Genomic DNA, 24,415 nt, shown 5'->3' with positions numbered 1-24,415 from the left:
CCAAAAATATAATTTGGTCCTCTAAATGTTGTGCCTTAAGAATGCTGTTATTCTTGGAGGTAATTTGGTATATTTCAAAACCATTCATCCTCAGATATTTAAACCTATATGTTATCACTTTGAGATACTTATCTTTCTTCTTGTCGAGTAAGACAGCAAATTAACTACAACAAAGATGGTGATAGGGTTCATCATGGGTCGGGCTAGGGTCGGCCCTACCCTAAATTTTAGGGCTTAGGGTCGGACCAGGCCGGGCCTAGTCAAAGTCAACAAAATTTAGGGCCGGGTAGGGTCGGGCCGGGGCTTAAATATACTAACATTTATACGCCCGATTTGCTAGGGCCGAAAGGGCTGGCCTTTCGAATAGGGCTGAAAAGGGCCTTATTTTGTATAACCAAAAAAAAAATAACATTATTTTTTTCTTCCTCAAAATGTGGCTCAATGATTATAAAGGTAATACAAGACTAATTATTTTTTGCTGATCATATTTAACACACACACACATATATATATAGAAATTAACTTATAATATTTATTAATTTAGTTAAGGTGGTTATATTCAATTAACTATCTCTCTAAATCTATCAATATTAATTGTTGTGTAACAAGGAAAATAATAGTTAAAGAAAACAAAGCCTATGTAATAGAAAATAATAAAAATAATATATAAATTTTAGGGTTGGGCCGGTTAGGGCTTTTAGGGCTAGGCCGTAGGGTAGGGCCGGGCTTCATTTGCATGACTCTTACCCTACCCTATTTGAGAAAGGGTAGGGCCGGCCCGCCCTAATGTAAGGGTCGGGTCGGGCCGGGCGGGCTTAGGGTCGAAGGGCTAAATGATGAGGCCTAGATAGTGATGAATTGATGATGGCCAAAAGAAGATTATGGAAGGAGTGATACACGGTTGCACAGGAGGTAACCATGAGTATGAAAAAGACATTGACAATTGTCATGACCTTACGACCATGGGAGATTTTGGGGTTCTTCCTCTCAAATAGAACTTCTATGATTAAAGAATCGTAAATTTGATTGATCAGTAAACTTCGTGATTCGAACAAATATGAGCTAAAACCCCCCTTTTTACAGACAATATGGTCATTATAGTCCTCAAAGGCCAAATTTCTTTGATAATGTACTTCACTATTGTATATCATGGTTATCATTTGTTGCTTCTTTTAAGATAAACTCTCAATTCTTTCATCTCACTCATTTATAGTTCGTAATAAAGAAAGATGTTTTCTTTAACCTAAAAGAAAAAGATCCTCAATCCCCGCTTTAGGGATGGGGTGGGAAGGGATCTCATCCCAAATCCGCCCCGATATATATATATATATATATATATATATATATATTATCCAGAGCGGAGCTCCGCTTTAAAATGAACGTGTGAAGTTTGAGTTTTTGATCACTTTTGGTCGCATATCTACATCTCGACCGTTCAGTTTTTAGGTACTAGTGTATAGATCATCTCTGCAAATTTTCAGCCAAATTGATGATCGTTAAGGTATCTAACTCGCTTAAACCAATGGACGGACTCAATCTGTCAACCTGAACCGTACTAGCTTTAAGGTAGTTATCAATTCCTTAACGATCATCATTTTGGCTGAAAATTTGCAGATATGATCAATACACTAGTACCTAAAAACTGAACGGTCGAGATGTGGATGTGCGATCGAAAAGTGACCCAAAACTCGAATTTCACACCTTAATTTCAAAGTGGAGCTCCGTTCTGGATAGGATATATATAGTCCTTCTCAGGTAAGGATATCCTTACCTTAGCTAAAGAACGGATTTCTATATTTTGGCCACTTTTTGATCACATATTTACATCCTATTCTTTCAGTTTTTAGGTCTTAATATATAGATCACTTATACAAATTTTCAACTAAATTGATGATCATTAAGGTATCGAACTCGATTAAATCAATGAACGAACCGAATCTGTCCAATCGGAGCCGTTCGTGTTCATAACTGTAAATTGCAGTTTTGAATGCCTTAACAATCATCAATTTGACTGAAAATTTGCATAAGTAATCTATACATTAGGACCTAAAAACTAAATGGTTGAGATGTGAATATGTGATCAAAAAATGGCCAAAATATAGAAATCCATTCCTTAAGCTAAGGTAAGGATATCCTTAGCAGAGAAGGCTTATATATATATATATATATATATATATATATATATATATATATCTTTGATTATAAACCACAAACATATACATTTACTACTATAAGTATATAAACAAACATTTAATATTCAGAATCTAAATTAACCATCTCATAAAGAAGAAAAAACTAAAAAAAGATGCTCTCTCCAAAACCTAGACACCAGGGCAATGGTGTTCTAATCTGGTGATCGACTCCGATCTCCACCCTAAGTGGAGACTTATTCTCCAATCTATGCGGTTTTACACCCACCCTCCAGCATTGTCCTTTTCCGGCGATCACTCATCAAAAGCATTGCACTCTAATTCCTCAAGGGAGCGACGATGAGGACCGCGGGATAGATCTGGTTGGGATCAGAGATCGGAAAATTTTTGGTTTCTTGGCTTCTGGATTCGACCACAGAGGGGAAGACTTAAACCTCCTATTACTCACGAATTTTTTTCGAAATCTCCATGGTCCTAGCATGGGGTTTGGCCAGAGTTGTGTGGGCAAAGATGGCAGCAGAGGCGTGTTACAGAACTGTGATATGGAACTGCTTGGGATCGTTTCTGGGTTTGATCAGGTCTAGTGGTCTGGGGTAGGGCGTGAAGTGGATCAGGGATGGATCTACCAACATGAAGGATGCGGGAGTGTAGAGCAAGCTTTGGAGCGGAGCTGTAGTGTTCTCCACCACACAGTGGCAATGAGTCTGATTAGGATTGATGACGAGCAGATGGTGGCAGAAACGTTGGCGGAAGTGGGCGTGGAAGCTGCCGGAAAGCAGTCGATGCCGGCTGTATTGGTGGTGACCAGATCAGTTGGGAGGCCCAAACCAATTATGAGACCTAATTGGGTGCCCAAAACAATTCGAAGGCTCAAACCAATTCTAAGGCCCTATAAGGTGTTTAAAGTTTTTAAGAATGTTGCTTGGATTTGGGCCCATTTGTGGACCAAAATTGTGGGCTCTAGTTCTCTAGGGTTTCGTATTTGGGATCATGGTGGCTTAATCCATCAAACTACGGCTATGTTTGAAATTGGTCGTACTTGCGAATCTTCTGGAGTAGTACTGAAGGAGGATTCAAGCTATTCTATAATGGCGGAGCATGACATGTCTAATGAGTAGACCTATGTCTATGTACCACTATGGGTACTACCACATTTTCTTGTTCTGTCTGTAGATGGCAGCAAAAGGGTATGTAATGACTACTCTGGCCTTAGGCTAACACAGATTTCTAGTAATTTGATAACACTCCACAAATGTTATATGGAGGTGTTACAATATGCTTGTATTCAACTCTATTTGAGTTTCTATCTATAAAGTTATTTCCTTGATTCAAGTGTGTGTGTGTGTGTGTGTGTGTAAACATACATTTAGAGATAGAAGAAAGCAACCAAGATATAAATGAAAATTTTCTCGATCTCGCTGCGAGAGCTCCAACCCCTTGTAAACCCTAGCCACCTTGGTTTGGAGATCTATCAATGGCGTCCGCCTCTATTGCTGAGTAGATCATCCATCTCTACCTTTCGCTGCCCTCTCATAGCAAGCCAATGTCATTTTTGTTCCACACATTTTTAACTGGAGTCGCCCTTATTCTCGGATTTCCCCTCAATTGTCTCACATGAACCTGAAGTGAATAAGGGTTTCACCATTACCGGCCTTTCATGCTAGTTATTAGAGGAGATTTTTGGTTGTTTCTGATGGCATGAAGGTCATCCTAGGCGTGCTGGGGAGCTTCAGGATCTATGGAATCCAAGTCGGCGTAAGTTTTTCCGGCAATTGAATCTACCATTGGTCAGCTTAGGCGAAGTATGAAGGCAACGATCGAAAGTGATGTCAAGGCTGCTCTGATGGCTCTGATTTCTGATTCTGCTTGGACTTAGAGGTTAGCAGTGGGAGGATGGATGCAACAATATGCGCGGCGTGCAATCTGGAGCTTACGATGGCAACAGATGAGCAGACCAAGAGGTCGAGGCACGACTGATGAATGAAATGAGGATAGAGGGTGGTACTGATGCTTAAGAGCAGGGTGTCCAGATGTCACGCCCCTGAATTTCAAATAAAAGAAATTCAAATCCGACTCGCAATAACTCAACAATTCACCAAATGCTTAGATATTTTTTTTCCATTTAAACCAAGTAACAAAATAAACTGAGTCCACACATGCCAATACAGACTCAATCACTAGAGTCATATATTACATTACACAAGTTTACTAATTAAGTTGCATAACAAAATAATAAGTAAATGCTCCTCAAAGCTCACTATACAGCGAAAGTCTTAACAATAGTAAAGCCACAAAAATAGCTTCCTACCCGTACCACTGCTACTAGAACTCAGCTTCACCCGCAATTACCCTGACCTTTATGATTAACCCCAATACCATTAAATAGTACACCGGGTTGCCACACAACAAACTTGGTAAGCTTTTGAAAGCTTGTATGAGTAAACTCAAATACAAAACCACACAACTCACACGAATAAAGAGGAAAACCTTTCAACTTGAAGAAAATAACTCACACCAAGATTCCTTAAAAACCCAATATTCTCTTCCCAAAAGAAACAATACATGCAAGTCATACCGAGACAAACATATAAAATGTTAACCTAACAAATCAATATGAAACTCATGTCCAACCTAGACAATAAAAGTCAACTCAGTGACAAAATTATATAAATCGTTAACCTAGCTAACAATTCAATATGAAACTCCAATCCAACCTGGACGATAAAGAAAGTATACACCTGAAACTCTCTTTTAAAAGCATATACTCACAAGTGCCATAACACAAAGTTATGCCCCATGACAGTACGTTGTAGACAGACTAGAGCTCTAATTGAATCGTAACCAATCACCTGGCCAAAGGCTTGATATCCCGATATTCTTGTACCAAGGTTACAACCTGCAACCCCGGATTCTTAGGCCAACCTGACCTTTAGATCAAAACATTTAAAAGAGTCGCACTGGACCCAAAATGTTACTCAAATCTTCAAAAAGAAGAAATCATAACCTGTGACTCCCAATCTTCAAACACATTTCAAAACAATAGAAAATACCATTTCCCACAACATATTGTTTCCCGAAAAGTCATCCCACAAAACAATAATATGAACTCACTCACAAATATTGCTTGCATCACAACAAATCCACCAAGACATATATATTTCACGTAAATATATATATATATATATATATATGTAGTCATTCACTCAGGAATGCCATTAATACCAACTATAGCATACAACTGCAAAACTCAAGAAAATCATTTTATATAATTAAAATCTCATTTTAACTTACCTATGAACCATAGACGATTAAGTTCATATAATTTAAAACAAATATTTATTTCCCAAAAACAATTTCACAATTTAGTGAATAATCCAAAATAAAAAGTGAATTCCATCCATAAATGAACCATGTGAGATTACTCACCTCTAAAATCCAGCTGCATCTTCTCTCACAGCAGAGATGAAGTACAGAACCCTCTCAGTCAAGCACCTTAGTAAAATAAGGTCTCAACATGATTAAAACAAAACGGTTACGGTTCAAACCGATCACTTGAACCAAAAACCAAAGATTTCGTTAATCGAGACAAAACTCTCTCTGAGACCTCCCAAGGTCTTCGGAACACCTCTAGGATCAATATGTCAAAACGGCAAGTTGATCCAACGATCGAATCCTCATAGATCGAAAACCGAGATAATCGAAATTACAGAAAATCTAGCATGCTTCAAATGATCACAACATGACCGCATAATATATCAACATACTCGTATTGATGAGTAGATGACAACCATGGAAACAGACACCCAAAAACTGGCCAGACGCGTCGCTATGCGCCGCCAGCAACCCCCGAATTGGGTCATGATACCTATGCCAAAATTTTCACAACAACTTTCACAACTACGCTGAAGCCCAGAAATGAAGGGATTTGCCTGAAATTACCTCGAAAAATCAAGAAATCGGGAAAAACCCGAAATTGGATTTTTGATCGATTCTTCCCTCTCGCTGCGAATTGGTTCAAGCCACTTGGAGAGGATGATCAGCGTCTCCTAGGCTTCAAGAAATGACCTGTGGCACGGCCAGAGGTGGCCGAAGATATCACAGTGGACAAAAAATGTGCCGCCGCCTTTGCTGCATTGTCTAGGCGGCGATTCGCCATGTACCACCACCACAAACTTGAAGAGGATGAAGAGGTGGTTCGAATGGGACCTGTGGAGGCCAGATTGGTGGCCGAACGACGAAGATATGGCCGAAAGAAGAAAACAGGTCTAAGGGTGGTAGAGAGAGAGAGAGAGTCGGATCCGGCTTTCCGAAAAAGGAAAGTTAGGGTTTTCTGATTTTTTTCCAAATTTTTCTATTTAACTAAAATGAAAACTTTTACCCATGGCCATAACTTTTTCATACGAACTCTGATTTTCATGTTCCATATATCCACGAACTCATATCGAGCGCTCTACCACTTTTGTGAAGAAAGTTTTCGGTTGAAACTCAATGAATAAAAAATCAACCCTTTGACTCCTCGAAAATAAAATGTTTCGACTAATTATTTGTCCAAAACCCTTTCGCTCCACCTTCAAACCACGAAATCTTAGTAACGAACACTTTATTAATTCCAGGAAATTTCAAGAAATTAATAACAAATTTCCAGGGTATTACATTCCAGATCACTTTCAAGGCCCATCAATTGGGGCCCAATTCAACCTGGGTGAAGAAATCATTTATGCCTTAGGGTTCCATAACAAATATAGGGGCCTTTTAGACTTGCGCTCTCTTATGGACCAAATTGATGAGCTTTGGTTTTTTAGAATTTTTCAGTTGAGATCTGAGAGGATTGGCCAAGCCTATCACACTTATGTTCTTTACGTCTGTGGTGAGTCTATGTACTATTTTTATGTTTTATAGGTTATAATGCTGTCTAGAAATAAATGAGAGCTTAATTCGAATATAGTTAATCTATCCATATGTACCACAGTGGTCTCTACCACAACTTCTTGATCTGTCTATAGAAGGTAGTAAAAAATATGCATATAATGACCATCTTGGCATGTATATTAATGAAATTCCAAAAAGGGAAGTTCCCTTTTCTTTTCTTTCAAAAAATATAAACAACATTTACTACTTACAATATTGGTTGCATTGCACTCTTTGAATAAAAATTTATTCATGCATTAGTTTTGTTTGCTGTGGATTTTGATTTTGGAAAAGAAAATATGGAAAATAGTTTTTTTTTTATCTGTTAAATTCTTATTGGAGATTTGGGGTGGGTTTGGAGGCTTAATCCCTAATGGGGATAGGGATAGGGAATCCCTGCTACTTTTTATTGGGGATCAGGGGCAAATCCAAAGCAAGGATGGGTAGGGCTCAAGCCCTACCGAGAATTTTGGGAAAAAAAATTTACCTACATATAATATAAATGAAACTACTTCATTTTGTTGTTGAAGCCCCACCCATAACTGGAGATTGGTCTTTACTCCCTTTGGCTACTTCGTCATACTCTCCATGACTCCACTCTCATATATTAGTAGGTGCAGGAATGCAGCAGATTCGGTCTCTCCACGACTTCACTCTTCTCCGACACTCCGTCATACTATCCAAGAGCCCACTCTCCTCTGATCGGTCCTTAAAGCTTATTCTTCTCTATTTCACTCAAGCTTTGATTTAATTCTTGATTAAAGCTCTGGGTTGTTGCATTCATGTTTATGACCCAATTTTGTTTTTCTGTATTTCTTCAATTTCTGGAAGTTAATGGTATGCAGGAAATTTGCTCTATGCTGATATCAAAACCAAGCTTGAAGCTTTGTTAAAAGTAATTTTGTTTTGACAAAGGAAGCTTAATTTGTTAAAAGTATAACACCAGTCAATTATATCAACTCTGACATAAAATTATATTCTGCTGCATTTGTAGCGGCCCTTACCTAATAATATATATCATCCTATTTCTGAATAAAAGGAAGTGATTGGCAATTTGGTATGGAGCAAAGAAAAAGATACAAGTCCAATTCTCAACTGAGAATGGAGTTGGATAGAATTAGCAACTTGCCAGGTGATGTTATAGAACTAGTTTTAGCATGTTTGTCAATTAAAGAGCTAGTAATGACAAGTGTTTTATCACGCTAGTGGAGGTACAAAGCAGCTTTGCTTCTACATCTTGTGTTTGATTATAAATGTGTGTTTTTGTTTGTATAGTGATCAATAAAAACTGAATCTTTTGTAGTAGCTTTAGACCAAAGGAACAAAATTGAGTCTTTTTGTTTGTATGGTAATCAATAAAGGACGTGTTTTCCTTCTAACTCATGCTTCTGTTTTGTTTTTTTTCTTATTCATGCTTGTGCTCTTATACATGAAGTCTGTGATCTGTTGTGACTTGCAAGAGTTCTTTGTAGACATGGTGTTAATCAATTAATCAATTTCTATCGCCAATATTTTATTTATTTATTTTTTGTTAAGAAGTTCTAACCCCACCAGGTTTTCATTCCTGGATCTGCCCCTGTTGGGGATGGGGAATTCCTAATATTTATTTTGGAAAGGAAAGTATGAAAAATAGTAATTTTTTTATCTGTTAAATTCTTATTGGGGATTCGGGGTGGGTTTGGTGGCATAATCCCCAACAGGGATGAGGATAGGGAATCCCTGCTACGTTTTTATTGGGGATGGGGAATTCCTAATATATTTTATTGGAGATTGGGGTGGTGATGAGGGTGGAGAATGACCCCAAGGATGGATGGGGATCCCCATCCCTAACCCATCCTATTGCTATCCCTATCCATGTCTGGGGTGAACAAGATTCACCGCACAAATGCTGTGGATAAAAATTGTATTTGCTTAATCTACATTGTACAAACCGTAAGTGCAAGTGTTTGTTTCAACTATACAAGAGAAATATAATTTATTTTACCTATACGTTAAATCTCACATTTTCTGTTCTTTAATGCATTTAATGGGTTTTATTTAAGCGGGTTGTTTTACTAGTTTTTTTTTATTTTTTTATTTTTTTTATGGGTGAAACAATCATTGTATTAATGAAATCAACCAATGTCAGAATTGAACATACATCAAAATAAGCAAAACAAAGACTACACGGGTACACTACTACTCTTTAAAACATAAGGCTCCAAAATTTATTGCAAAACAAAAGCACCTCGCATTCAAAGGAAGAAATATATTCTTCTAGTCATTCAAGTCGAGCACGCAATTGTGGTACGTTAGCCATTAGTCAGTTATTTGCGTAGTTCAGATAAGATTCGGACCACCACTTCTCTGAAAGTATGGTTCTTGCCTCTCTCTCTCTCCCCCCTCCTTGGGCTCGTCCATTTGTTGGGTTATCCCTTGCTTTCACATTCGAGTGTTTGCTCGTCGTTTAGGTCGGTGAGTGATATTTATGCTCATTGCAGTAACCTCCGGGGTTCTTCACACCTGGATAGTACTAGGACCCTTGTGCCCCAGCCCTTGATCAGATAAAGTTGTCCGCCCTATGAATCACAACTCAAAATGAGCCTTGCGACGAGACCTAGACATTCCCTATGCTGCAGTTCCCTCCGGTCAGTTCCTAGGTTGGGTTAGGGGAACATCCGAGCGATTTCCTTCACGCTCACAAGGCGCACAATAAGAATAAGACAGATAGAGACTTCTGACTTGATGCATAAACTCTCGCAAGCGTACGAATCTTGTCAAGTAAGGGAAGTATTTAGACCTTAGTTTATCGTACCTCGGGGATTAGGTGTTGGACCTAACCGAGATAATTGGCTCTAGGACAACTTGAAGGCATACAAAAAATATAAAATAAAAATAAAAACTACAAACAATCAGGCACCAAGCCTTGGCGATGCTCGGCTTAGCTCACACCAAGCCTATTCAAAGCCACTAACTTGTAGCCTCAAGGTGGGTATACACAAATGATTCGATGGATTTAATGTTTGAGAGTTGATTTGAATTTAATAAAAAGTAAGAAAATGCAAAACGATTAATAAAAATGCAAGGAAATTAAACTAGAAAAGTGTGAACAATATAATGAGAATGTCGGGTGCTAGGGAGGTTCCTTCACCCAAATCTCATGTGTCGGAAGCTAATCTAATGTAGATGCAAATTTCCTACTTTGGCGGTAGTCATATCCAAGGCGGTTCAAGGCTCAAGGACCGAAATTCCCTTTCATGGTATTCCTACTCCGGTTCAAGAGTCGTAAGAACTCACTTGGCATGAATTAGAGTCGGTTCAAGGGTCTCTAATTCACATCAAGAGGCCTAAAGATTGAGGAATTAGACTACTAAGCGACCCGCCCGCACATTCACCCAACGGGTGTAAATCACCATGCTTATAACCCCTCGAATACGAAATTGAAGGTTTCTAGCTTAGGAATTAGGGGGGTCAAGTCTCTAACTCCATCCTAGACATGCTCAAAATACACACCTTAGAGTTGACTAGGCTTCTAGACATACATTTTAACCCAACAAAAATAGATATAAGTATCCATTATATGAAAATGACATCATTACATTAAAATAAACATCTTTTACACAAGATTTGGACTAGGGCACACAACTCTAGCCCCCAACAACAAATCTACTCACTACCCATCATTAAACAAACATCAATATACATAATTTAAAGAGAAACAAAGTGAAGAGAACTAAGAGTAACAAGAACAAGCCACAAATTGCTATAAAGCAATTATGGCTAGCCTTGATTTATAGCTCCCCACTTTTACCCAAATTTAATGGTGATGAAGTTCTTGATGCTTGGGTTTCTCCTTTGAACTTTGTGGAATTGATGAGAAGATGAAATTTTAGTGAGGTAAAGTGGATCTTAGTGAGGAAGTGTGAATCTTGGTGAGGAGAAGAAATTGGTGAGGGAAGAAAAAGATGAGAAGAATTGGAGGTGGGGTGGTTTCGGTGTTAGAGAGAAGAAGGAAGGCTGAAATGGGGTTGGTAAGAGAGAGGGTCTGATAGGATTTTTGGTGTGCAGCGGAATTGTGGTTGACGTTAGAGTAATGGGGTGTGATTAAATATATATGGCTACCGTGAGAGAGAGAGAGATAGAATGCGTGGCTCCGATTCGCCCAGAGAGAGAAAGATCAAGTTCTGGCTGGTCTTCATAATAATCAACTCAACTCTCTGCCATGTGTCAAAAGGTGATAACCCCATTAGCTATTGTTTGCATTCCACGTGATGGCAGCAACGTTTCTTAATTGAAACCAAATCTTAATTAAGTGCAAAACTTAATTAAACTAAGATCTAATTATGCGCACGACATTTTGTATAGTCGGTTCCGCGTTCTCCTCGAGATTGACCTTGTTTGACTTCATCGTCCATCTTGTCCATTTATCGAAAACTCTGATTTGCATAATTTCGCACAATTTTTTTCTCGATTTCTGTAATTCCGCTTATTTTCTATAATAAAAATAAAAATAGATTAATTATATAATAATTACTTTGGAGATTAGCTTAATTCTAGTTTTTAGAACATAATTACGCGCGTAAAAATACGTGTAATCAACTTCATAAGGAACCATTTGAGCTGCAGATCGTAATGCTTCTAAAGTAAAGGAAGGAGGCATTGGAAAGACTAGACCATACTAAAGTAAAGAGGCATTCGGGAAGCTACTAGTCACTTCTGGCGAAGCTTGTAAAAGGCCGACCACTACACAGAGAGATCCATATACCAGTCATAAGCGATACTGAAGCCTAGAGAGGCGGAAGCAGTAGCTTATAGGATGAAGCCGAGCTGATACGATAGTCAGGCGAAGGAAGTGAGACCAAGCCGAGCCACTAGTGGAGTGGCGAAGGAGGCCTACTATACGTATACTGGATTAGTAACCGGTGAAATAAAAAAGAAAATAAAGAAATTTCAGTGAACTATTGAACAGTGTGATTGATCAGACAAGTACCAAGGGCTTTTGGTAGACTTCTTTCATTTCTGAATTAGCTTGCGAAAAGTCCTTGCATTAGTATGAGTTCATTGCCCGCGTAAGGGCAATCCATCTTGATGACGAATTCCACGATAACAAGAAATATAAATTAATCGTTCTATGTCTGCTCATGAGAATCCCCTCTTCAATTCCCAATGAGCAACATGATCTTGACCTATCATTTGTTCAATTTGTTCGATCTGATACTTAGTTAACTCTTTTATCTTTATGATCCCATTAATACCTAATCGATAACGAACCTGAATGGCTTTTTTAGGTCTAATTCCATCAATTTTTGTTGAGGCAATTCTTACTTGTTCATCTACAACTGATCTAGCTCCTGAAATATATGACATTCTTGATCCTTTCCTTTTAGGGCTAAATACTGATTACTACCCTATTGTTTGAGTGCAAAATCAATTCAGTCCTTGAATTTTTAATTTCATCAAAAACACCCCTGCACTTTCATTTTTGATCTAATAGGTCTGTTTTCCATTAATTGAGTCCGTTAACTTGCTGACGTGGCTCATATGGGGCTTATGTTTTATGATGTGGTGTTGAGGTGCTATGCAGAGTTAGTTTAGGAGTGGGTCCCACTATTAGAAATCTATCAAATAAAAAGTTTTTAAACAAAAAACTCAACTATAACTGGAACCTAGATCAAAAAATTAACGAATTGGACCTATTAGATTAAAATTGAAAGTACAGAGGTGTTTTTGATGAAATTGGAAGTCCAAGGACTGAATTGATTTTGGACCTAAACCAAAGGGTAGTAACTAGTATTTAACCCTTCCTTTTACTAGTCTTCTCGACTGGAATCAAAAATGGGGTGTCTCTTCAGAGTTTAAAGTGGTCGCTATTGCGGCCCTCGCTCTCAAGACCGTCGAAGATAGCATTGAGACTTTTCAATGAATACCTCGACTGATCTAGAAAAACAAGTAAGTTCCAGATGCATCTTCCATTCATCTGGATTTGGGTTTTCACTTGTCACTATCCATTCATTCATATAGAATCCATGTCCTAGGTGTATCCAAAAACATTCTTTTCGCTAAGCGTATATAATAAAATAAGTGAAAGGGTCCACCCCGAAACCAAGGGGGTTCTAACTAACAGTTGAGTCCTCAACGAACCACAGGAGATAGTTGCCATCATACGGTTCACCAACTTCACTTGCCTCTATGGGAGGCTCGCTCCGGGCGGGTTCAGATCACTTACAATACACGGCTCTACGAGGTTAAGAAAGTTTTCAATATGATTCCTTTCCCCTATTTGTTCTATGAGGAATGCGAGTCTGTTTTGTCCACTTTCTCCATCCCCCTCTATAAAAAAAACGGAGGGCAAGCTTGCTTCTTATTCCTATGTTCGATCTCTTCTATCTTTGCCCCGCTCGTTGTCACCTATGTTAAAGAAAGGGTTGGAACCCTGTAGAGAATGAAGAGGAGCAGTGTAACTTCCCTTCCTCTCAACATTGCTTCTCGAGGCTCTACTCTCTCCTTTGAATAAGTAAGGCCCGGGGGTATAAGGAATAAGGATAGAAGTCCCCTTAGCTCCGTGGACAGGGGTTAGCTCTGTAAATGTGTAGAGCAAAGTGTAGTAGTAGGCACTTCTAGGCCCCTTCCCGGCTACTGGATCACTCCAGCGATGTGGGTACCATAGACCCTCTGCCATCCATTGCAGCAGAGCCCTTTCATGAGCGAGGGGGCTAGGCGTTGTTCTTTGAATCAAACGTTGAATGAAATTGATTATTGTTTAGATATTTCTATAAAAATAGGATAGATGGATGGATCTATCTTTCTATTCATATATATATATATATATATATATTACTATATTATTAAAACAAAAAAAAGATTTTTTTTTATATAATATAATTAAGTAGCGTAGCAAGAAGCCCCAAATCCTTGATTTGGCTAGGAAAGACAGCACTGTTTTGGGCCCAGGAAGCGAAGGGAATGAGCAAACTTTTGCTAATTATACATATATCTAAAGCTTGCTCAAGGCCTTTTTCCCTTGCTGTTTTACTCAATTACAAGTTTGCTCAAGGCTCGGCGCTTTTTGGTGATGACTAGATCTTCTCCGAGCTTGAACTGTTTCTTGCGGCATAAGCTTTGTTTTCACTACCTCTTGGACGTCCCCTATTTTTCAGCTCCATTTGAGGAACTGACCAAAGCTAACCTCATGCTAGCATCCAAATTTGACTTTCCAACAGCAAGGTTTATTTAGTCTCCTCCAATATACTATTTGATTCATTAAGTTTGGAAATTCCATCCTACCAGATTTGGGATATAACTATACTTTATATATTTAAAATAATAAAGTTGATGGTCACGAGTCACAAAAATAAGAAATTTAAGGTGATTTTCAATCTGACAGTCAAGCAAAAACCTTATGACTTGTGGCCATTATCATGTATGAATGTGACTAATAAGAAACATGAGATGCTTTTGGATTCAAAAGGTCGTGTAAAACCTATGATTTGTAGGCATGCATTTATCTTTTTTGAATCTATCCAATACCAAATTATGGACATATATATCTTGTGAAACTTATTTGCATTCAGATATTGGTTTGTTTGGGTGAAATAATAAAGTAGGTTTTTTTGTAGTAATGAACTGATAAAGTAATTTTTGGATGTTCATTAATTATTTGCACACATCTTTTCTTTTCCTCTTTTTGCAGACCTGAATCTTACATGAGGCTCGTGAGGTGACCGTCTCAGGCTCATTGTCTCGTCGGGCTTAATTTTTTTTTTAAGGGTATTTAACAAATATATGATATAAATTGTAAGTCTTTCACTGAGGAATATGGTTAGTTCAGTTGACCTGCTGCATTTCTTTTTCTTACATTATCCCTAGCTTAGATTTGAATCCCCTCTCTGTTGTGTATTAATTTATTGTTCTTTTCAATTTTTTTTTTGGGCAAATCATTCAAAGAAAAACCCCAGTTATCATACTCATATAGACAAACAAATAGAAGGCCTGTAACCCCAACAAAAATAAGTTTTAACGGTTCAAATTCCATGAATCACTAAAGTTTCTTTTTGTTTTGGGAGAAGAAGAAATTGCATATTATTAAGCAATTGGGATAGGCACATCAGATATAAGTACATCGGATAACCAATAAGGTCTATCCATTACCCTAAATTTTAAATGCAGGAAACAAAAGTGCTACCTAACAAAATACACGCGGCCTAAATACATTTCCTAAGACATATGTACAAGTAACTGTAGGGAAGAAGTGGGAAAATGTCATTGCTTCTTCTATTATAATTTTTGCAATCCAAAACATGATATAAACTTGATAGTGAAGAACGAGGACTGTCGACAATATAGTGGTAACAATAGGAGAAAACTTCAGTACAAGTATTGCAAAGGCTGACAACTTCATATTTAAAGAAGATCTACAAGTATATATCTAAATCAAAGATGAAATACCGTATGAGTTTACCCTCTTTAACTACTCCGTAGAACACTACAGTGGTAGTTAAAGCACTTGAAAAAAAGTAAAAAAACTATTAGCAAGAATTAATAGAAAAATTACTACACATCAACTCTTGTTTAATTATATTTTTAGGACTTGGCAGATCGATCTTTTTGTAATTGCCTATATATAATTGCTTATTAAGTCATGGAGAGGCAGAGTTTGAAAATTGGGTTGTATCTAATTCCCAGATATAGATTTTCATTGACTAAATTATTATATATATATATATATATATATATATATATATATGTATGTAGCACTCAGCCTTCATTGCAACTACCTTTTCTTCTTCTTTCTTTTTGTGTTCATATCCAACATCAAGATTCATTTTTTTCTCTTCTTAATTGTTACTTTTTACGTTTAAAGATCGATGGAGGATCAATTGCAAATCAGGCCTCTAAAATCCCATTCAAGACTCGGGTTTGATAGTTCAATTGCCCATGATCATGAATTCATGATATGATTAGTTACTGTAAACAGTGACCAAAAGTAGGGTTAAAATACTTTTTATTCCATTATATATAAACTTCAGATTTCAGAATGCATGACCCGAGTTACATACGTACATGGAGAATTAGAAATCACTCCTAACAAGAACGATGAAGTTTCCAATTTTCTGCACAAGAAACTATATTTATATGTCTAAAAGTTACCATTCCCCTCATATGTTTGACCAAATTGCCAATTCCCTGGTGCAACATTATCAAAGTCAATAGTTTTGTCTTCACTGGTAGTGACTTGGAATGATAAGCTTTGCCCTACTAAGTCTGCGCTGGTCTGCCAAACTTGGCCCCAATTGCGCGACATTTGAAGCCAACCGGAATTAGATCCTTTGATTCTGACAGCGTTAACATCACCGGCACCACCCACATTGTAAACCAAAGCAGTAATCCAGAAGGGGTTTCCTTTAAGCTCAAACTTAACCCCTCCTGTTTTAGCACACGGGACTCGGCGAAACTTGACCGGAACTATTCCAGCTTTGTATTGCGCGATTTTTGTGAACATAGGCATGGACAAGTCGAAGTGATCGTATGGCGGGTTGCACCAGCCTCCTTGAGCCCAGTTTGGTGGACAAAAATTTGTTGCAGTAATTTTGATCGTGCCTGCATTAGGGATGCACCATTGTGGATCATGGACGCACATGATCTCGAAACAAGCACCGCAAGTTAGTCCATTGTTGAACAATGTTGTGCTTAGAGCTGCTGTATCTAGACCATAACCTTGTTGGAAGAGATCACCATATCCGCAAGCCCCCTCTATCAAAAATTAAAATCACAAACTTGACTTACTCGATCATTTTATATACTGAAAAATAAAAGGGATGACAAACTAAATAATTAAGACAGTACTATCAACATGTAAATAAGTACATATCTCTCTTAATATGTAATGTGCTGGACTGCTGGTTATGTGAGGGAGTGTATATATACATCACAATATGTAATGTGAGTTTCAACATACCGTTACCAGGTAATAATATCTACGTATAACCGGAGTATAAATATACAAAAATTAAAAAATTACGCATGGTTTCGCTTCCATTCATGTCGCCGTAGAAGGTTGCATGTCCATCGTGCCAGTCATGGTCAGGACTCTCGCCGATTGGATTGCTCATGGTTTGGACCGAAAGAATGATGATGAACACTGTCACCGCTCCGAACAAGTTCTGGAACTTACTCATGGCTAGCATTATGTTAGTGGGAACGAAAGCAATTTATTGAAGCAATGCTACTGCAAGTCTACACAAGAACCTCACGACTTTGAAGCTAATTTATAGCACAAGTGGGAGTATAAAAGGAATTAGACGTAGTCTCAAGCAAACATATTTGATAGATCTAGTATATAAAGGAATTTTCGAATGAATTCGAAATTGTTGAGATTTTTGAGAGTGACATGTACCAGACGACTCTCTTCATATTTTGAGATTTGAAAAGTGGCCGGTGCAGATTATCAGCACGTAGCTTCAGATTTGGGATGAAGATTATGTGTAGCTTATCGATTCTTGCCGAAGTTGTAAAGAATTTCCTATTATAGCAGAGGGTTTTGTGCAAACAGAAACGCAATAGTCCATGAAAAACCAAGGAGATGTGAGGTTTTAGTACGTAATATAATCCTTAAATGTAGAATCATATATAGAAGCATGCATATACTATAGTTTGGCATATCGTGTTGGTCTATGGGACTGTTTTCTATCGATCTGGACTATAAATAGTACTTTTGTCTGAGGCATGACTTCCAATATTATTGATTGAAGATACCTAAAATGTAAAAACTCATCATCTCGCTGAAATACGATCGACATAGTACATTGTAGTGCAGTGAAGTGTATAAATAATAGAATCCACATACACGTCATGTCTGCAGATGATGTGAATGTACGTAACAAAATGGCCTAATTAAGATTAAGGGTGATAATTTGTGGTCATGGTATTCTTGGTCTCAGTCTATATTATATATAAAAGACAGGGTGATTCAGTTTTTTTATTTTTTTTGATTAACAACCATTTAGGTGATTCAGGTTAATATATAAGTTTATCTGATCCTATCAAACAACACAAAAACAATTTTTTAAGTATTAGTATTAACGACAAACAGCTTATACCAAATCTCCTAGATGAGCTTTAGAGCTTCTCATATTTTTCGGGAAGGAAATAAAATATCTGATGGTTTGAAAAATCATGGTACGCCTTGTTCTAATTTGGTGTGGTGGGATGATCCTCCATCTTTTATAGTATCATATTGTAATAGTGACATTAGAGGTTTACCTTAATTTCGTGTTAGTTAGTCTGTTGTTTATTTTTTTTTTTCTAGGAGGTTTTAGTTTTGGGATAAAGCTATGGTATGTTAACATTTCTCATACATCAACTATTTTTACCCCTCTAAGGACTCATGTTATTACTTTAAGGACTAATATTACTATTTTCAGGACTCATACGGTAAACTAAGAAAATTTACCACTTTAAGGACTCATGTTACCACTTGGAGTACTAATATTACTATTTTGAGAACTCATGTGGTAACTAAGAAAATTTACCACTTTAATGACTCATATTACTACTTTGAGGACTAATATTACTATTCTGAGGACTCATTTTACCACTTTTAAGGCAATTGTATGCATGTCATACGTTAACACATTGTAGAATTTTTCTTAGTTTTGGTCCCCCTCCTTCATTCTTTTTCTTTGATTAATAAAATGGTGCGATAAGGAGCCTTTTTCCTCTTCTATCCACCAATATATATATATATATATATATATATATATATATATATATATATATATATATATATATGAGTAACAACAAACAGCTTATGTAATCTCTCTGCTCAACAATTCATGTCACTGGATGATACGACGAATCATTGAATAGAAAAATTACTTTCAACAAAAACAAATAAAAGTTTGAGATGTCAATAGAAACCCGTTGTTAAGCAAATTGTGTTCAAATTGACATATTTTAGAGCAAATCAATTTTGAGTCGATAATTTTGATATTATAAAAAAAATTCGTAATATCTATACTATTATTAAGAAAAGAGAGTTTGTTAGCCAAAGCAGAAAAATTTTACCAAAATATCCCTCAAATATTAAAAAACATTTGAATTGAAATATTTGAGAAAGACAAAATGGTCAATACACAAATAAAAGAAAATTAACAAAAAAAATCAAAAACAAAATATGTGCAGCAATTTTTTCAACATTTTGTAGAATAACTCCCCACGTAATTATCCACACCCATAGAGTGTGTTTGGAGTCTGTATATTTTATGCGCACATTACTTAATGTATTCTTATGGTCAATAGAAACCCGTTATTAAGCAAATTGTGTTCAAATTGACATATTTTAGAGCAAATCAATTTTGAGTCGATAATTTTGTGGAATAACTCCCCACATAATTAGGTGTGTTTGGAGTTTGTATATTTTATACGCACATTACTTGATGTATTCTTACGGTCGGCTGGTCCGATTGATGGTGAGGTCAGAAATTGTCATCCCTCATTTTTAATTTTTTTGAGATTTCTAAACTCTTTTGGGGGGAGCTTTACCAATACGACATCGTTCTGCCCACCCTACAATTGCCAATGCCAAGCGGCAACTAAAACCCCTGAAGTCCCTAAACCCTTAAACATTGCCAATGACAATGCCAGTATCCAACCATGGCCCATTCTGGAGCTAACCTTAAACAGAGACAACCCAAGAAGAACAAGAAGAAGAGAAAGCAGAGCGGACCCGAAGAATCTGAAAGGCCACCCAAAACTAACCGCACCAGTTCATCAGAGAACGAGAATGAACCACAAGGCCAAAACTTTGAAGTTGGAAAAGCTGAAGAACCCAATCAAGGTGGTCCATGGAGGAACCTGGAGTTAATTCTGTCAATCCAGAACAGAGAGCTTGATCTTCACAAGTTAGTATGCTCTTCTTCATCCCCATTTTGTAGTTTGTGTTGTTGCTTTCATTGGTTTAAGTCTGTTTGGATACAAACTTGGGGCTTTAGTTTTGAGTTTAATTCAACTTGGGTATGAAGAAAGTTTGGTTCTTGACTAAGAAAGTTAGAATCTTGATGAACAATAGAACTTGTAGCCCACTTTAAGCAAAGTGTGAGTTGAATTAGACTCAATCTCTTGGGTTTATTTTGTACTTGAGTTGTTATGTATCGGTGTGCGTGTGTGTGTGAAAACGAAGAATTTTAAGCTTCATGTTGTCTGCATTGACTTGTAAGTGATCAAAAGGAGGGTTAATATTGAGTTGTGATGAATGAGGGATGTAAATGCAGGAAGGTAGAACTAGCTCATGGTTTTGTGATGTCGAGGGTGAAGGAAGAAGGAGGCAGCAGTGATGAGGATAATCAAGCAGTGAACATGTCACGTATAATAATATTTGTCAATGATTGGGTCCAATCATTGTTGATTTCTGAAGGAAAGAAAGTTGAGAGTGGTGGAGAGAAGCATCAAGCTGAAGTTATATATGCGTATTTGGATTTAAGATGCTGGGAGATTTTCAAATTCTGTTTGGAGGAGTCTCTGAAATTAAATGTTTCGTTAAGTTTCTCACGGAACCTTTTACGCTCTATATGTTGGATTGCAAGGAGTGCACTGTCCTTATTGAACAAAACATCTATTGGTGAAGGGTTACAATTGTATGCTACTGTGCTTGATTGTATTTCTTTGGTATTTTCATCCCAAGAAGGCTTCTCAAATGAAAATTTAGACATGTGGATTACAACTGTAAGTTCAGTTCTTGACCTTGGACACAAATTTTACAGTGAAGCTCTTGTTAGTGGCAATGAGGGTGTATTTGTTTTCCAATTCTTGTGCTTGGTGCTTGAGTCATTTGCCAGGTTTTTAGGGCTCATGCTCGGAACGATGGATTTCGTGATTTTAGTAATAAGCTCCTTGAGCCTCTGTTGCATCTCTTGGGTCTCTTGCATCTCCAGATTGGTGGAAGTAATCCTGGTTGGACAAGAAAGTTACTGAAGCTTGTTGAAGATGTATTATCTCATGGGCTATATCACCCACTCCACATTGATGGGTTTTTGAGCTTGTGCAGTACTGAAAAAGATGCCACATCCAATGATGGGAAGTCAAAAGATTCCAAAACAATCAACCAGAGTTATCATAGACATCTGTTTGATAAAGTGGAAGGAATTTTAGCTGCAAAGAATGAATTTGCAGTAGAAAGCATAGTAGTACTGTTTCACTTGCTTACTGATCAAGTTAAAAAGCTAAAGAGGGATTCAGCGCTGACTGCAAGTACCAAAATGATGAGGAAGAGTGAAGGTTCAAGGCAGTTTGAAGATGGTTCATTGGGTCAAACGTCTATGATGTCTTCTGAGAGTCGTATTGTTGAAAAGAATTATTGCTCAACTAGTTTCAATCCAGGAACACGAAAGTCACTTCACGATTTTTTTGTACTGATTATGGAGCCTCTTTTGCTTGAGATCAATGGCTTTCTTGAAACTAAACTGAAAGTGGGTCCTGAATTGTTGGATATTCATTGCACACTTAAAGCTATAAATAATGTACTTTTGGTCTTTATGCATGAAAAGATTTATGTGAGAACAGAGGATGCCTCTGAGGGAGCTTCTCTTAAATTCTTGAAGAAGGTTTATAATATTATCATCTCATTGTCCTCAGATTTAATTCAGTTGTCAGTTACACACTCAGATAGTTTTACTCTAATAGCAAATGAGGTACTTTCTGCAATTGGCTATCTTTTGGAAATTAATTATGATGTTCTAGAGAATGATCTTGTAAGCTTGTGGTTGATGATCCTCTCCTACTGGGCCATTGGGCTTTCTTTGGTGGATTCTCCGGATAGATGCTCATTATTCCCCAAGATAACAGATATTGGATGCGAATTAATTATGCTCTATAGTCAACTTCGCCAGGTTAGTAAAATGCTCTTTGATCAAGCATTTTCCAGCTTTTAACTGTATATTTTTAATTATGTTTTATATATGGAAGTCTTCAGTTTAGTTTCTTCTGATAATTTGTTTTGTTCTTTCAAAGTTTTCTTGTACTTGTGATTGTGATTGTGATTGTAATCCCATTGGTTCTCCTATTGCACCATTGCAGGTGAATAATACTATCTTTGCATTGTGTAAAGCAATAAGGGTTAATTATCATTCCCAATTCGGAATAGTCAATAAAATGAAATATTCAATCAGTTGAGTTGGGTTCTAAGATTAAAATGGCTGCCCAGTTCAGTTATGTTTTCTTTCTGTTTCTGTTTTTGTTGTTTCATTTTTTGAACATAGTTCAATAAAATGTATGCAAAAGAGAGGAATTTGGTTAGACTCTTGTTTGTTTCATTTTGTATGGAAAGGTGCATGCACAACTGCTTATTCTTGTTGCACTTTCTAATTCTGATATTTTTTATAATACTTCATGGGTGAAGATAATAGTACCCGATTATGTATATGTGAACCTTTTTCCCCAGCAGTCTCAAGAATTCATATCTCATGAAAAGTAATATTGTGCGTTTTCCTTTCAACTTGAATTGAAGTTAATATTTGTATCCATTCAATCAAGGCATTTGTAAATATAACCAGTTCTGTGTTTTTCAGGATTGTTGTTGGCGGCTTATTAGATTATCAGAATGCTTCATACTCATCTTCAGATTGTTTGTGTCCTGTCAGAAGGCCTTAAGATGTATAATTACTGCTTGTGAGGAGACAGTAGCCAGTCGAACCTCAGACACTGTACTCTTTGAGGATTTATTTCCAGTTTCATGGCTTTACAAGTCAGTGCATATGGTTTCTGGGCTTCAAGAATCATTCTTCAAAGATATTTATCATCAAGTTCATGATATGATCTTGGAGTTAATGGATCACACATTTTATGTGTTTCTGACATTAAATAAATATCAATCCAATCATGCTGTTCGTTTCCTTGAGGTTGCTGAGCTGAATTTTGGATGTGCCCAAGAACAGAGAAGTTTATTGAATTTGTCCAATTATATTGAAGCCTGGAAAAGTGTAAACGTTGTTGCTAAGATTTTGAAGGAACAGATGCAGATCTTACTTGTAAATGTGAAGAATGGCATTTGTAATGCAGAAGAGGAAGTTTCTATTGATGCTTTAAATTTGAACAAGTTTGCTTCCATAATTTCGTGTTTTAGTTGGTTTTTATGGGGCCTAGCATGCGTTGTGATCAACACAGATGGGAGAAATAGTGATGAGAAAGCTAAGTTGTCAAGGTGGAAACTTGAACCAATCTCCCAACTCAACCTCTGTATAAAGGTTTTTGAAGAAATTTCTAGTCTTCTTCTCCAAATGTTTATTCTTGACGATAATCAGCAGTCCATAACTATATGTCATGCCTATAATTTTCAGAAGTCAGGCTACAATTAATTTAGATTTGTTGGGTGCAGAGAAGATTTTGCCGGAAGGCAATGATGCTGACACTGATATGACATGTGGTGGACTGCAGGATGAATCTGCAGTTGCAGTGACGTGCTCAGCATCATCTGACATCTGTGATGACTCTGTAATTGGTAGTGTTCATTGAAGAAGACCGGCTTGAAAGATGCAAATAGTGTTGTTAGTGTTCTCACTGCTGTTGATTCATTTGAACTGCAATCTTTAAATAAGCCTTTGTTGAGAAACATGCTAAAAGGTGATTTCCCCAACGCAACATTTTTACTCAGGCAGTTGTTGATCGCCTCTTCTGCTATTTTGAGGCTAAATTTGCATATTAAGAGCGCTCACATGTTGTCAAGCTTGGTGCATAAGTTTGCTGGCATTATGCAAGTCTTGTTATTGGAATCAGCGGACGCAATTCAGGTGCCATACTTCTATTATTTTGTGTGTTTAGATGGTGTTCTGAAGTATCTGGAAGAATTAGGGAATCATTTTCCATTGACTAATCCTACCTTATCCAGAGATTTGTTTGACAAGATGGTTTAGCTACAGTTACGGGCTCTAGGGAAATGCATAACTTTACAAGGAAACAGAGCAACTCTTGCATCTCATGAAACAAGCACCAACACACCCATAGGAGAAAGGAGATTTTCCGAAGCATCATCTTTTTCTGGCTGGGAACATTAATTGGATGAATTCAAAACTAGGTTGAGGTCATCATTCGCAGTGTTCATAAAGAAATCAACAGAGTTGCATCTCCAATCTGCAGTTCAAGCTATCGAAAGAGCCCTAGTTGGTGTGCGGGAAGGGTGCACAGTGAGGTATGACATATGTGCTGGAAGTGAAGATGGAGGAAGGGTTTCTTCAATTGTTGCATCTGGCATTGATTGCTTGGATTTAGTTCTGGAATTTGTTTCAGGTAATATTATCTCACACATTTATAGAGCGTATGAAATGGGTCTACTACATTAATTCCCTATTTAGCTATGCATAAATAAAGCTACTGCATTGATGAATGGAACT

General features: G+C 37.2%; 1 protein-coding gene and 1 pseudogene across 1 annotated transcript; one reads left to right on the top strand and one right to left on the bottom strand.

The window, feature by feature from the left end:
- Positions 1-16,028: 16,028 nt before the first annotated feature.
- Positions 16,029-17,293, bottom strand: LOC112174875 (expansin-A25). The gene is made up of 2 exons (XM_024312704.2): positions 17,056-17,293; positions 16,029-16,787 (listed from the first exon to the last, which is right to left on the bottom strand). The coding sequence occupies exons 1-2, from the start codon at positions 17,219-17,221 to the stop codon at positions 16,174-16,176; spliced, it is 780 nt and encodes a 259-aa protein (XP_024168472.1). The 5' UTR covers positions 17,222-17,293; the 3' UTR covers positions 16,029-16,173.
- Positions 17,294-19,652: 2,359 nt separating this feature from the next.
- LOC112174873 overlaps positions 19,653-24,415 on the top strand; it is a 64,331-nt pseudogene continuing 59,568 nt past the window's right edge.

This window comes from Rosa chinensis, chromosome 6 (assembly GCF_002994745.2).
Source record: "Rosa chinensis cultivar Old Blush chromosome 6, RchiOBHm-V2, whole genome shotgun sequence".
Lineage (NCBI taxonomy): Eukaryota > Viridiplantae > Streptophyta > Magnoliopsida > Rosales > Rosaceae > Rosa > Rosa chinensis.
The sequence above is the reverse complement of the archived record's forward strand: the minus strand, read 5'-3'. Positions and strand labels throughout refer to the sequence as shown.

Coding starts and splice junctions, on each gene's coding strand:
- LOC112174875 (XM_024312704.2), bottom strand. CDS start 17,221: ATGCTAGCCATGAGTAAGTTCCAGAACTTGTTCGGAGCGGTGACAGTG. Junction 16,788..17,055: donor GAATGGAAGCGAAACCATGC/GTAATTTTTTAA, acceptor AATTTTTGATAG/AGGGGGCTTGCGGATATGGT.